The sequence below is a fragment of the Cuculus canorus genome, chromosome 3 (assembly GCF_017976375.1).
Source record: "Cuculus canorus isolate bCucCan1 chromosome 3, bCucCan1.pri, whole genome shotgun sequence".
Lineage (NCBI taxonomy): Eukaryota > Metazoa > Chordata > Aves > Cuculiformes > Cuculidae > Cuculus > Cuculus canorus.
In genome coordinates this window covers 120033764-120046513 of record NC_071403.1, presented here as the reverse complement: position 1 = coordinate 120046513, position 12750 = coordinate 120033764, and the positions used below count along the sequence as shown (strand labels likewise).

Below are 12750 nucleotides of genomic sequence, written 5' to 3'. Positions count from 1 at the left end.
TGCCATCTTTTTTCTGAGTTTGGTGTACAAGTGGCAGTGGGATTTGATGACACAAACTGCTGAGCTTAGATTCTAGAGATGGGACTGAGTTGTTAACAGCCAGGAAAACTGGCTGATTTCATTTCTTCCTTCTTTTTTGTTGTTGTTGACACTGTAACTTTGAAATCATTTTAACCAACAGCACCTTGGGGTGTCGGAATTGGGAAAGAACATCAGCAAGGTGAAAGACATCTTAAAAGAGGGTTTCTCCTCAAGCCATTGGATGATCGAACTGCAGCTTAAAGGTATGAGACATCTTGGTTCACTTCTCAGGAGAATGTGAAAATTGCACAATATCAGAGCATTAGGTACGTAATCCACTTGGTATGCGAGCACAGGGGATGTCCTGATCATCCCACTGTTTTTTCCTGTATGCATTCATCACGTACTGTCATGTCACCAGAAACTGTGAACTTCCTGGAGTTTAAAGTTTTAATCCTTCAACCCCAGGACAGTTTTAGTTTAAACATCTGAGACTGCACTTAGAGAGCCACCACAGGCTCAGAAGGGCAAGCGAAAGGCGTGTTAGAGGTTATCTACTCGAAACAAGGAGCGCTCATCCAAACCAAGGCAGAGCTACGCTGAGCTTGTATTTCACTGGAAAAGCACAGTTACAAAAACATAGGAACACGTTTAATCTGGCATGAAAAAAATAGACCCACATAATGCTCCCACGTAGGTGCAACCCCAGAGATACGGTTTAAAGCAAAAGTAAAGGTGGAAACAAAATGAAACAAACAAGATTCAGCCCTCTTACCTCACCCATCTTCATCCCAGTCCTGGCTGTTAATAACTCAGTCCCTTCTCTAGAATCTAAGCTCAGCAGTTTGTGTCATCAAATCCCACTGCCACTTGTACACCAAACTCAGAAAAAAGATGGCAAAACTCCTCAGAAGATGGATGAAACACTGCAGATTCTTACAACATTCATTGTTTTTGTTATTTTTGAATCTGGATTTTGCACGGTCAGCTTCTCAGGAGAGGGGGAATGGCCTCGAGCTGTGCCAGGGCAGGTTCAGATTGGACATTGGGAAAAATGTCTTTACAGAAAGGGTTCTGCGGCCCTGGCAGAGGCTGCCCAGGGAGGTAATTGAGTCCCCATCCCTGCAGGGGTTTAAAAGCCGGGCAGACGTGGTGCTCAGGGGTCTGGTTGAGTAGTGGACAGATATGGTTGGATTCTATGATCTCAAAGGTCTTTTCCAACCTAGTGATTCTATGATTCTACGATTCACAGAGATGTGTTTTAGAAGAAGACAGAATCCAACCATACTGGAATTAAGAGACAAAGTATTTTGAGATAAAAGATTTTGAGGTGAATCTGACAATGCGGGGGCTTCTTTTATTCTCTCTCTCATGTGACTTTATATAGTTTTGGCCCCCTTAGTTTTGCAGAAAGAAATCTGGAGCAAATTGCTACCTAACTCTGCTCAGCATGATGTTATTGAAAATTAGGCTGATCTCATTCTGAAGTTTATTAACAAGTATTTTTAATTCAAGACCTGGAGAGTAACAAAAGTACTCCACTTGATGCTGTTGATGCCTTGGCTGGAGTGCTGTGTCCAGATGTTGCTGCATTGGAGAGCCTCCAAAGGAGACCCCTGTGGATGCTAAGGTAATGAGCAGAATGTGATGATGTGAACAGGCTGAAGGTTCAGTTTAGATTGAACAAGACTCAGGTAAGGACACAATAACAGTCTGTCACTTAGTAAAGGACTGACATATACGTTCACAGTGACAGCTGGGAGAAGGATGAGGTGAAAGCAAATGATCTAAAGCAAAGTGTGACTGTGAAGATTAAAAGCACTGAATTAGGCTGTCCAGGACAGCTGCAAAGTTCCCTTCAGTGGAGGTTTTTAAGAAGAGACAATAAAATTGCTGACATGAAAGAGAGCTCTTGATTCTGCCTCTCTGTGAGTTTGTGGCAGTGGTCATCAAGTAGATTGTCAATTGACCTCTTCCAATTACCTCTGTCTGTCTACACTGCTTCAATTTCTGTGCAATGAGTGAGTTCAAAGAGGAGATGTAAGACCACTGATCTGTGTACTCAGAGCTGCATTTGGACTTTGCTAGAGTCATTCTAAGACGAGTTCAGGAATTCCTTTCGGGACCACTCCACCAAAACATTCCCACTGGTTAAAGTGCAGAGGAGCTGAACTGTATCTGTAGCCTTGTCAAGGGTTTCCCCAAAATGCCATTTCCAGAGAAGGGCTTTAGTTTGCACCTTCTTCTATGTCAAGTCACATTTTCCATTCTTGTTTACAAAGCATATACTTTTCCTTTTTGACCAATGACTTTAAATTTTTCTGTTCCTCAGTAAACCTTCCCACGAATCACTGATGACCTTTTAACACAGTCAAACAGTCTACATGGAAAATGATAATAATTTAGTCCCAGTTACTTGCAGGTCAGGCTCAAATCATACCATGATCACGTAGTGCTTCCTGCAAGAATAACTCTGCAAAACTCATGTTTACAAAGCCCTATTGCTGGAATAGGAACAACTCAGCCTGATAACAGAGAGCACAGAAAACACTGCCCAGACAAATGACCAAATGACCACATCCTTCAAGCAGTTATAATGCTCTGAGAGCAGGTGACAAATTTCCATCAGCATTTCAACAGTCCAGACAGTAAACCCTCTCGGCCCTCCTGGAACACTTCACAGCTGGATTTACTACTCGTCAGTGAAGAACAGCAATCTGCTGGTTCAGTGAGGGTATTCTGACATAGATTAAGTGCAATAGTTATTGGTTAAGCATTAACTCAGGGAAGGAGGATGGTGTGAAAGCCTGCCACGTTTGGCAAGACATTAGCACTGTCCCAGTTGCTGGCTAGCTGTAAGGTTGACCTCGCTGGGAAGATACCGCACTGTCACTAGTGTCACCCTGACCTGCATTTCTCATATAAGACATATCCTGGCTCTCTGAGGCTATGACACATCTATGTGATTGGCCTCATAAATTCTGCTTTAGGAGTTTGTCAAACCTCCAAAAAGGTTTGTAAAAGCAGTTAATGCTGTGTCTCTGCTCATTTATTCCCCTGAGGAGACCATTCCCCAACCTCCCTAATGGGTAGTGGTTGCCTAAGGTCATAAGCAATTTGCACTTAGTTGGATTTAAGGCTCCACTCTCCCAGTGGAAAAGGGTGAAAGTCAAGTTCACCTCTATAGCAGAGGACCTTGGAAAGAGTTATGCAAAAGCAACGCAAGCTTGTAGCAGCAGATCTTCAGAATGTCCTTTCCACCTCTGGCTGTCAGAAGCACAGGGGCTTCTGGAGGCTGAGGCAAGACCTTGGTGTTTAACAGCACTTACTAAGCTTATACAAAATGAAGTTAGCTCTAAGAACACCTAGAAAAGTGTCCAACATCCAAAAGCAAGGAATTCTAAATCTCCTTTGCTTGCTTCGAATTTGCCACTCATTAGGGTCAATTCTGGTCCTTAATGATCAAACTGGATGGCTTCTCTTATCCAGGGCCTTGTAGCAGGGCACATTGCGTTTAAAATTCCTCATCAGTTGTTTAGGCTGAAGAGGCATTTGAGCACAGCAGTCATCCCACCTCTTTCATACTTGTTGTGCTCTGCATCTTTCCAGTTGGGCTATGCCTGTTTTGAACCTAATTAAGATTGGTTGTCCCCATGCCAGCACTTCCCTGCAGCTTAAACAGCTCTGCCTGCCTTTAGATATTTGCGATGAAAGCCTATGGCGCCATGAGATGCGTGGAGGTGAAGGATGCATGGAGAGAGGAACCACTAAAGATGGGAAGGTGTGAAGGGAGCAGATACGTGGCTGTCAGAAGGCATTCTAGTTCCACGGCTGCCCAGCAGCCCAAGGAGCAGCTGAGCTCTGGTTTACCCTTTTTCAACAGCTACTGAACATTTCTTCAGAGGCTCAGCCTCTGGGGCTAAAACCTTTGTTTTCAGTGCCCATCCAGTTTGTTCTCCCTCAGCCACACCAGAAGAGCTTTCCCTTCTGTGCATAAGGCATGACCTTTGGGTAGTGCGTAATAAGCTGGATGCTCAGACAATGTTTGTTTCGGACATAAAGCACACAATGACTTTAAGAAACACACACCCAGGCACAACAATATTTCATGAGAGAGTTGGCTAAAAGGGAAAGGGGGGGCAGGGGAAGTCGCATTGACCTGAGATAACACATCAGAATGAGAACAAAAATAAAATAAACACAAGTTAATCAAGGACTCCAAATCGAACCACTTAGTGATAAGGATTCAAACAGGCAACAAACAGGCTGGGAGGTACTTTCTCTGTGATGTTTGAAGAACTGTGTTATTCCAGCTTTGTGCTTAGCATGACACATGGGGCTGAGCTAGCTGGTCTGCTAAGGGGTCTGTAGGGCTTGAGCAGAGGTTTGGCTTCTAAGGAGGTTGTGGGGACAGTTTGGGGGTTTTTGTGAGTCAGTTCCATGCAAACAGATGCAATGGCACTCATGAGCGAAGGGATGAACTCTCCCCATACCACATGAATCTGCCAGGCTGAAAATAGTAGCAGCTGAAACCAAAGTGAAAAAGACATATAAATCAGCACTTTGCTGGAAAAAGGAAAGCCCAGTTCTTGCCCTCTTCCTGGCATTTCATCCTCATTGCTACTCAGGAGATTCTGCTCAAGTCCAGCTAAAGATTCTCACTTGACCTTGTGTTGGGGTTTTGTAGAAGGAAAAAAGAAAAACAAATTAAAAAAGAAAATGTGAAACAATGACTTCATTTCTGCCATCCCAGCTCTTTGCATGTAGCTCAGTACCATTTGTACTGAAAGGAAAAGCACACACCAGCATACTTTTGCTCACCTCTGATGGCTGGGATGGGAGAGGGGATGTAGGCATGGACTTTCCCATCTTCTCCTTATCCTTTTTGGGACACCTGCAGTGATTAGTGGCAGGCTTATCTTACAGCAAACATTAATGAAAGAAGAGATTTGGAGCTCAGCGCTGTGTTAATAGAAGGGAGGGGGAACTCTCCATGTACTCCCATATCTATATAGTGAAGAGTGAGGTCTAACAACATCTGTTGGAGTGGAGTTTCCATGGGCTTCAATGAGTTTTGGATTAGGTCCCTAAGTGAAGCCAGCCACGGGCTACTTCTATACACTGAGAAAGTCTGATGACTGGATGTTTCCTGCTCATTTCATTTTATTAACCTTGATTTTTTTCCTGTTATTACTACGAGTGCAGCTGGCTGTATAGGAAGCGACTACAGGTTGTGTAGGTGTCAGCCATTTGGAGTCTGTATAATCCCACTCTGGACAGGAGGAATTTCCTGCCTATGGGCCTGACCCATCAAACCTTCCACCAAAAGTGTAGAATTACAAACCAGCATTGTCCTTCTGCAGAAAGAACCACGTAAATGGAGGGAACACCCCTAGAGCAGGGAAGGCACATATCTGTTGTCCATATCTCATAAATACCTTCTGCAAGGATCGATCTTGAGAGAAAAAAATAACTGCTTATATTTTCTTCCAATGTTCTCACTTCCAACCTCACTGTTTGCATATTGGTCTGTCTTCCAGAGCAGAGGATAACTCAAGAATGCTAAACAGTATTAGTATTTAACTTCTTGGAAGGCAACATTTGTCTATTTCAAAATCATCAGAGCTCTTTCAACTTCATCATTGGCACTAGGTGTGAGATCAAGACAGTATCTCAACAAGAACGAGACCAGTGTTTTTACTAATGCTCAGAGGACTTTAGGTTGGTACCTAACTCTGTTGGCAACTCCCACAGCAAATCTTCAGAGGCACTTGTGTTCCTGCTCACTACACAGGCAACCTGGAATCTTAGTTTTATAGGAACCTCCTCTGCTTCAACACCTTCAAAAGAATCTGCACTTATAATAGGGATAAGGGAAGCCTTCCTTAACTGCTGTCAGATGAAATAGGTCTTCCTCAAGTTTGGTACTGTGATGCTGAAAAACTGTTGGAGCCACCATGGCAAGGCTGTCCTAAAAAAAACCAGGCATTTATGGGAAATAGCAGGCGGTTTTTGAGACAGGTTTTCATTAATAACACAGAATACCTCCCACAGGAGGACAGGCTGAGAGTTGGGCTTGTTTAGCCTAGATCTGAGAAGGCTCCAGGGAGACCTTAGAGCAGCTTCCAGCACTTAAAGGGGGCTACAAGAAAGCTGGGGAGGGGCTTTTTATTAGGGAGCGCAGGGATAGGACACATGGGAATGGTTTTAAGCTGAAAGTGGAGAGATTTATATTAGATATTAGAAAGAAATTTTTTACTGTGAGGATGGTGAGTCCCTGGCCCAGGTTGCCCAGGGAAGCTGTGGCTGCCCCATCCCTGGAGGGGTTCCAGGCCAGGTTGGATGGGACTTGGAGCAGCCTGGGCCAGGGGGAGGGGTCCCTGCCCATGGCAGGGGTGGGACTGGATGGGCTTTGAGGTCTCTTAACCAATCCAAATCATTCTACAATTCTAACATCTTGAGTGTCCTTAGAGAGATAAGGGCCAGCAGTTAACGAACAGCAGTTGAACTTTTTAAGCCATAGGCCTGGAACAGGACGGATGGTGACAGGAAGGAAGGAAGTGCCATCAGTCCTGTTTTACAGTCAGAGAGACTTGAGACACGCAGAAGCTCATCCAGGGTCTGAGCCATGGGACCCAGACAGGATTTTAAAGAATCTCTCCTTCAAGAAGGAACAACGAAGGAATTTCAGGAGCCAGTGGCACGCTGAGAATGACCTGTCGTATGGCACGTAGGGACAGCTTTGGAATGAAGATGGCTTTTACATGCTCAGCCTCATGGTTGTCAAGGGCCAACCCTGTGGTCACAGGAGCGAGATGAAGCGGGAATTGTAGTAGAGCTTTTCCTCTGTGCATGAACAATTGTGGGAAGCTCTGCTGTTTTGAGGAATTTCCGAGGACAGTAAATTACATACTAGATCAGAGCTCTATGATGTTTTTGGGGAAAGCATTGGGAAATTAATGTTTCGTATTAAGATATAAATGGGGAATACATACAGCTCTGCTAATCACAGGCATCCTCAAACCTGGCCTCCTGCAGCATTTTGTTTCCTCTCGAGGTGGGTTTTAAGTGGAGCTTGGGTTGACATCAGCTGAGCATATAATCACACCCTCACTGTCTCTGTGCCTCAGTTCTCTGCTGCCAAAGGAGGATGATACCAGCTGTCCTCACTTCACAGGGTGTTTAGAGGGGACCTGGGGCAGGAATAACCCATCAGTGCTTGTGCTAACAGCCTGATAAAGCAAGAGCTGTAGAGATACCAAGAATGTAAATGAGAACCAAGAAGGCAAATGAAACTCAGCTCTCCTTTCAGCCAAAGGGAAGGATTCCATTGCCAAGAGTGGTGAATTTTTGGTGAACTTTGAGATCTTCCTAAAGCAAATATTACTTTGCATAAATCAGCTGACTGAGATGCCACGGGGGAGTTAAACATTTGGGGATTTTATTTCTGGCCTGGGAAAACCTTTCTGTTTATTCAAAAGTAGTTCATGAAGAGATACCTAAAAGGTGAGCTAGACATCCTGTTGTCATGGGTTGACCCTGGCCTGCAGCTGCCCAAGCACCACACAGACACTCCCTTATTCCTCACTTGCCAGTGGGATGAGAGAGAGAATAGAAAGAGAAAAAGTGAGAACAGTAGTGGGTTGAGATAAATACGGGTTAAGAAGGGAAAGGAAGAGGAAAGAAATGCAAGTGTCATGAAGATGATCCCTCTGAACCTTCCACAAGCAGACAGATGCCCAGCATATCTCCAAGCCATGGCCAGCTTGGAAGACAACCCTGCCCTCTGCCCCTGTTTTTTATTGCTGAACATGATGTTATATTGTTCAAAATATCCCTTTTGTGAAATCGGGTCAGCTTTCCCAGCTGTATCCCCTCCCTCACTGCAGAGGCAGAGTGGGAGAAAGAGAAAGCCTTGCCACTGTGCAACAGCAATAGCCAAAACGTTGTCGCGCTGTCAACACACTTTTCTGCCACAAATCCAAACCACAACACCTTGTGGGCTGTTATAAATAAAGTTAACTCTTTCCCAGCCAGACTCTGGCTTGTTTGGCTTCGAGTTAGGATAGAGAGGGCTTTGGGGAAGAATTCCTTATGGGCTTCCACAGACATAAACCAAAGTTTGGAGAGAAGATATGGGCTGGATGCAGAAGTGATAGATTAAAGTTACAATATCCATGAGACATCATAGGATGTTGTCAGTGTGAAACCTCTTACAGGCTACCAGCTGTAGCTGCAAATATAGTCAAAAATTCCTTAACAGAGTCCACCAGTGCAGCATTATAACATGCAAATATGGTACTGTAATTACTAGACAACCTGCCACAGGGAGTTACCTGCTCTGCAGGAACTGCTCTTTCCTGCAAAGAACCACAGAGTGGATCAATCCTCTGCCAGGGAGAAACAAGCCATTGCAAATCATCTTCTACAAGCTCTTTCCCATGCTCCCTGTTCCTTTACACCTACCTTGCACCTTCCATCTCAACCACTTCCAGCCCACAGCAGGGCCACTATCATGGTACTCCAGTTTCTGCCCTCACACAGGGCTGGCTCAGGCCTTTTGTAGGATGTTGCTGAGCACAAATAAGGGCAACAAACCTCATTACCCCACCCAGCAGGTGCTGGATCACATTAGTTGATGGGTGGTAAGAGCCTACAGGTGTGCTGAGCAGCATGCAACATCATCTCAGAAATAAACTCCGCATAGCCATGCAGCTGCAGTGAATCAGCTCAGGAAGGGCAGTTGGACCCCTCTTTGAGATAACAACCCTAAGAGATTGTTTCATGGAAAACCGGAAAGTTCTTTTCTGAAAGGAGCTTGGTTTTACTGCAGATTCAACCCATTTTATATCAAAAAGCCATGATTCTTACACAAGCCTGAGATTAATTCCAGCAGCAAATCATTTCCATTTCAAGTGCAAGTACATTTCATATACAATGTGTGAATATAGACCCCAAACCATTGACGCCCTCATGGATGATGCAATTCACATCTGTGCTTGCCCACTGTAAACCCTTATTTCTTCTGGCAAACCGTGAATTGAAGCCATGAACGGCAGGCGCAGCAGCAGGGAAGCTTTCTTGGTCAAGATGAATGGGTTAAAAAAGGAACTCTAGTAAAGGCTGCACTGGTCTTTTGTCTTTTAACAATGAGAGGAAGCTCTGCCTAGTTTGAGGAATTTCCCACGTCTCCGATTCAGACTTTGGAAAACTGCTTTGTTAAACCTGTCTAAGAGGTGTTAAAAAAATAAAAATAATCAAGGAGATGAGGACAAAGATATCTTCCCAGAGCCTACGCATGTTCTTTATGTTTGTTTGTTTTTTAAACCTGGATCACCGGAGGCAAACTCAGAGGGATCTAGGAAAGTCAAATAATGACAAATGCCAAATACTCCAGGTTCCTGCTGAGCTGGCCAAGCCATGACTGAATTCAGTCAAGTGTCACTGCTGTGCAGATGCTGAAGATCTACCCCTACATTTCCTTACGTTCCTTGTTCTGCAAAGTTGCTGCACGACAGCTTAAGGGATAGTCATAGATGAGGAATTTTTGCCAGATGCTGCACGACAGCTTAAGGGATAGACATAGATGAGGAATTTTCTGGGTGAGAGGAAGACTTGTGGGTTAAGAAATGCCATTTTCACCAGGCAACAGCAAGTGATGGAGCAAGGAGAAATGGAGCCTCGGATTTCCAATGCCCTTTCCCTTGCTGTCCCCTTACCTCTTATAAGCTCCTTGCCCCTCATAAAGCTGTCACTGAAAGCAACAGTTACAGCATTCAAACAACACTTCCCCAAATCTGAAAGCTCCTTAAGGCTGTAGGTGAGCATCACTTTCTCCTCATGGGGCAGGACAAAAACGTCATACAAGGTCACACCATGGCTGTGGTTCCTCTGCAACATGGTCATTTAAGCAACCAGTGGATACTGCTGCGCCAGAGGTGTTTGGATGGAGCAGGTCTTTGGGGTTATAGACATCAACCGAGGTGAAAATATCAGAAGGCATCCCTGCATCCCCCCCGGCACTGGCAGCAGCGCTGCAGCACTCCCACACGGCACCACTAAACCAGCTTTCATTTGAGCATCTCAAAACACAGGTAGAAAAGAAGAGAAACAAGATAAACACAGCACTCAAACACAGTCCCCCGGAGTGCCTCTGGTACTGAAAATGTCAGCAAATAAAACTCTCTAAGACTTATTTTGGAGTTTTAGAAAGCAAGTATCCTTTCAGGCCTGGGACACAAGAGGAGGTGATCTCCATCAATTGAGTGCAAAGAGAAAAAAACTCACTTACATGCATATGTATAAAATTTCCCAAAAATCTTATGCATAGTCTATTACTTTCCAAGGTCTGATTTTAATGTTATGAAACTTTGCAAGTCAAAAGTCTTGTTAATTTGGAGCTTGCTCCAGCTCTCTGCTTGACCTTGGCTTTAAGACAGATAAAACTCCAAACAGAGGTGATTACAGAAGAAGAGACATCTGTTCAGCACAGAGCACACTGAACACAACACGTTATCATTTTCAAATAAAAGACAGTGTCTGAAAAACACTGTTTTAAGGACAATATCAGAGAAAGAAAACATGCTGCCAGAGGGACATTCTGTCTGACTTTCAAAAACCACAACTGCTTAGATGAAACTTAACTGTACTTTAGCTTAAATCAAAATATTCCACTTTGAAATATTCCACATATTGTATCACCTCAGCCTGTGGGTGCCCTAAGTCCCTCTCCCTTGTCACCAAGCATCAGCTGATATCAAACTAAAGTGGGATGCCAGAGGTTGTTCTTAAAAGAAGTGAACCCACCATTTATATATTCGAGCAGTGCCTGTTGTCTGCATTGCAAATCCCAACCACAGTAAATGTAAAATGAATAGAAAAAATCCAAATGCAGTTACAGTTGATCTGTTTTTTTTCCCTGAAACTACACAGTATGCCTTAGGAGGCAATAAATACAGTCCAGATTACCACAGTATTTCCGAGCATGTCCGTCTTTACCCCTGCAGACCGGAGTTTAAACTGGATTAATCATAGCCTCTATTAAAATTCACTGCCCAAGCTAACAGAGAGTAGCACTGTGTCAGAAGCTTGAAAGGTTTCATTCATACTTTGAAAATCCAAAATCATCCTACAGAAAACTGTCAACTAATCACAACAAAATGAAACGCGCGCCCATCAGCTTTCCCAGCAGAAACCTGCTGAGAGTTTCCCAGTCGTTCCGATATTCCGATGTCAGAATCCAGCCCTGAAAATTCCTTCAAAGCTGCCCTCAGCTGCCCCAAACTCTGAAAAGACACAAGATCAACGCAACGTTTGACACGCGCCGTCCATACCTGTAGGACAAGTGCTGCTCGTGTTGGAGTCTTTTCCAAACTCGTCCTTCTGTGCTGGGAAGGAAACTTCCCATCCAAGTGTCAACTCCTGCCTCGGTCTCTGCCCTTTGTTTTCACAAGAGCTCCAGACACACCTGCTTTTCCGCGTGTGCTGACGGTTGTTGGGCTTAGGGGTTTGTTTTTTGTTTTGAGTTTCTTTTTGGAACAGATTAAACAGCCTGGGAGCAATTCTCAGTAAGCGAGAAAGAGAGAACCTTTTGGGTTGTGGTGATTTAATCAAGCAAACCCTGTGACCTCCCTTTCCTGCCATCAGTGGGAACCGATCCCTTCTCCACCAGCACGGGGTGGAGCTGCAGCTAAAACCCACGAGCCTGAAAGTGCTATGCTGGATGGGCAGGGCAGACCTTCCTTCTCCGTTTGTTGTGTCAGAGAACACAGTGATTCCTACAGATCTGAAACACGGAGATGACCTCTGGCCAGGAAGGAACCTGAGAAATATTTTCTAAGCAATTTCCTGCTGTTGGGAGGAAGGTGGATGCAAGGGACACTTGGACAGGGGTGCTCACAAAGCTGCTGGGCAGTTCAGTTTCAAGATGAGGAAAACACTTTTTTGGTCATCGGGGGTGTGGAAGTAAAAGAAATGACTTTTTTTTTCTAGAGTAAACTCTTCTAAGAGCCTCAGTTGTTGCAATAAAAAGTGATCTGGAGCCTAAGTTGTGTAGGTGCTTTTCAGACTTTCAGCTATGGTACCTTTCATGCTAAGAGGTGCTGAGACACTCTGCAAATTACTGTAGGAGAGCCTTTCCACATGGAGCTCGAGTTCAGCAACACCCCAGCGACGCAGCTGTGGTACGAGGGCTCCTTGTCAAGCTGTAGAAGAAATCTGGGCAGGCTTCTGCACCCATAAGAACAGCTACCCCTGGAATGACCCACAAACTATGCTGTGCAGGTCCTGCTGCCTCACTCTGGGGCCCCCGGGGGGGGGATTTTTCATGCACTAGCCAAACGACTGCACCCCAGGAGGATGAGGGTGGTTCCCCAAAACTCAGAGTCTTGTTTATGCTGATAAAATGAAGGACACTGTAATGGCTTCCTTGCTTTTGTCTCTCCTGGCTTTGCACCATCTTTGATGTTCTTCCAAGATAACAAACTACAGCATCGTGACCCAACATCAAACTGTCAGATGGCACAGGTCATGTGCCATACGTGGTGACTATTGCTATCGACAGGTTGCCCAGGGAAGTTGTGGCTGCCCCATCCCTGGAGATGTTCCAGGCCAGGTTGGATGGGGCTTGGAGCCCCTGCTCCAGTGGGAGGTGTCCCTGCCCACGGCAGAGGGGTTAGAACTGGATGATCTTTAAGGTCTCTTCCAACTCAAACCATTCTATGTCTCTGT

The 12750-nt window shown here is 44.8% G+C and overlaps 1 protein-coding gene across 2 annotated transcripts in view; it reads right to left on the bottom strand.

Annotated features, from left to right (window-relative positions):
• Positions 1–11747, bottom strand: part of ADGRF5 (adhesion G protein-coupled receptor F5) — a 46190-nt gene extending 34443 nt beyond the window's left edge. Inside the window, exon 1 of one of the 2 annotated variants that reach the window (XM_009558439.2) lies at positions 11355–11747. In XM_009558439.2, coding sequence (XP_009556734.2) covers positions 11355–11428 — 74 coding nt within the window. In that variant the 5' untranslated portion in view covers positions 11429–11747. The remainder of the gene's footprint in view (positions 1–11354) is intronic. The other variant, XM_054063479.1, reaches the window with a different exon arrangement.
• Between the last annotated feature and the right edge of the window lie 1003 nt (positions 11748–12750).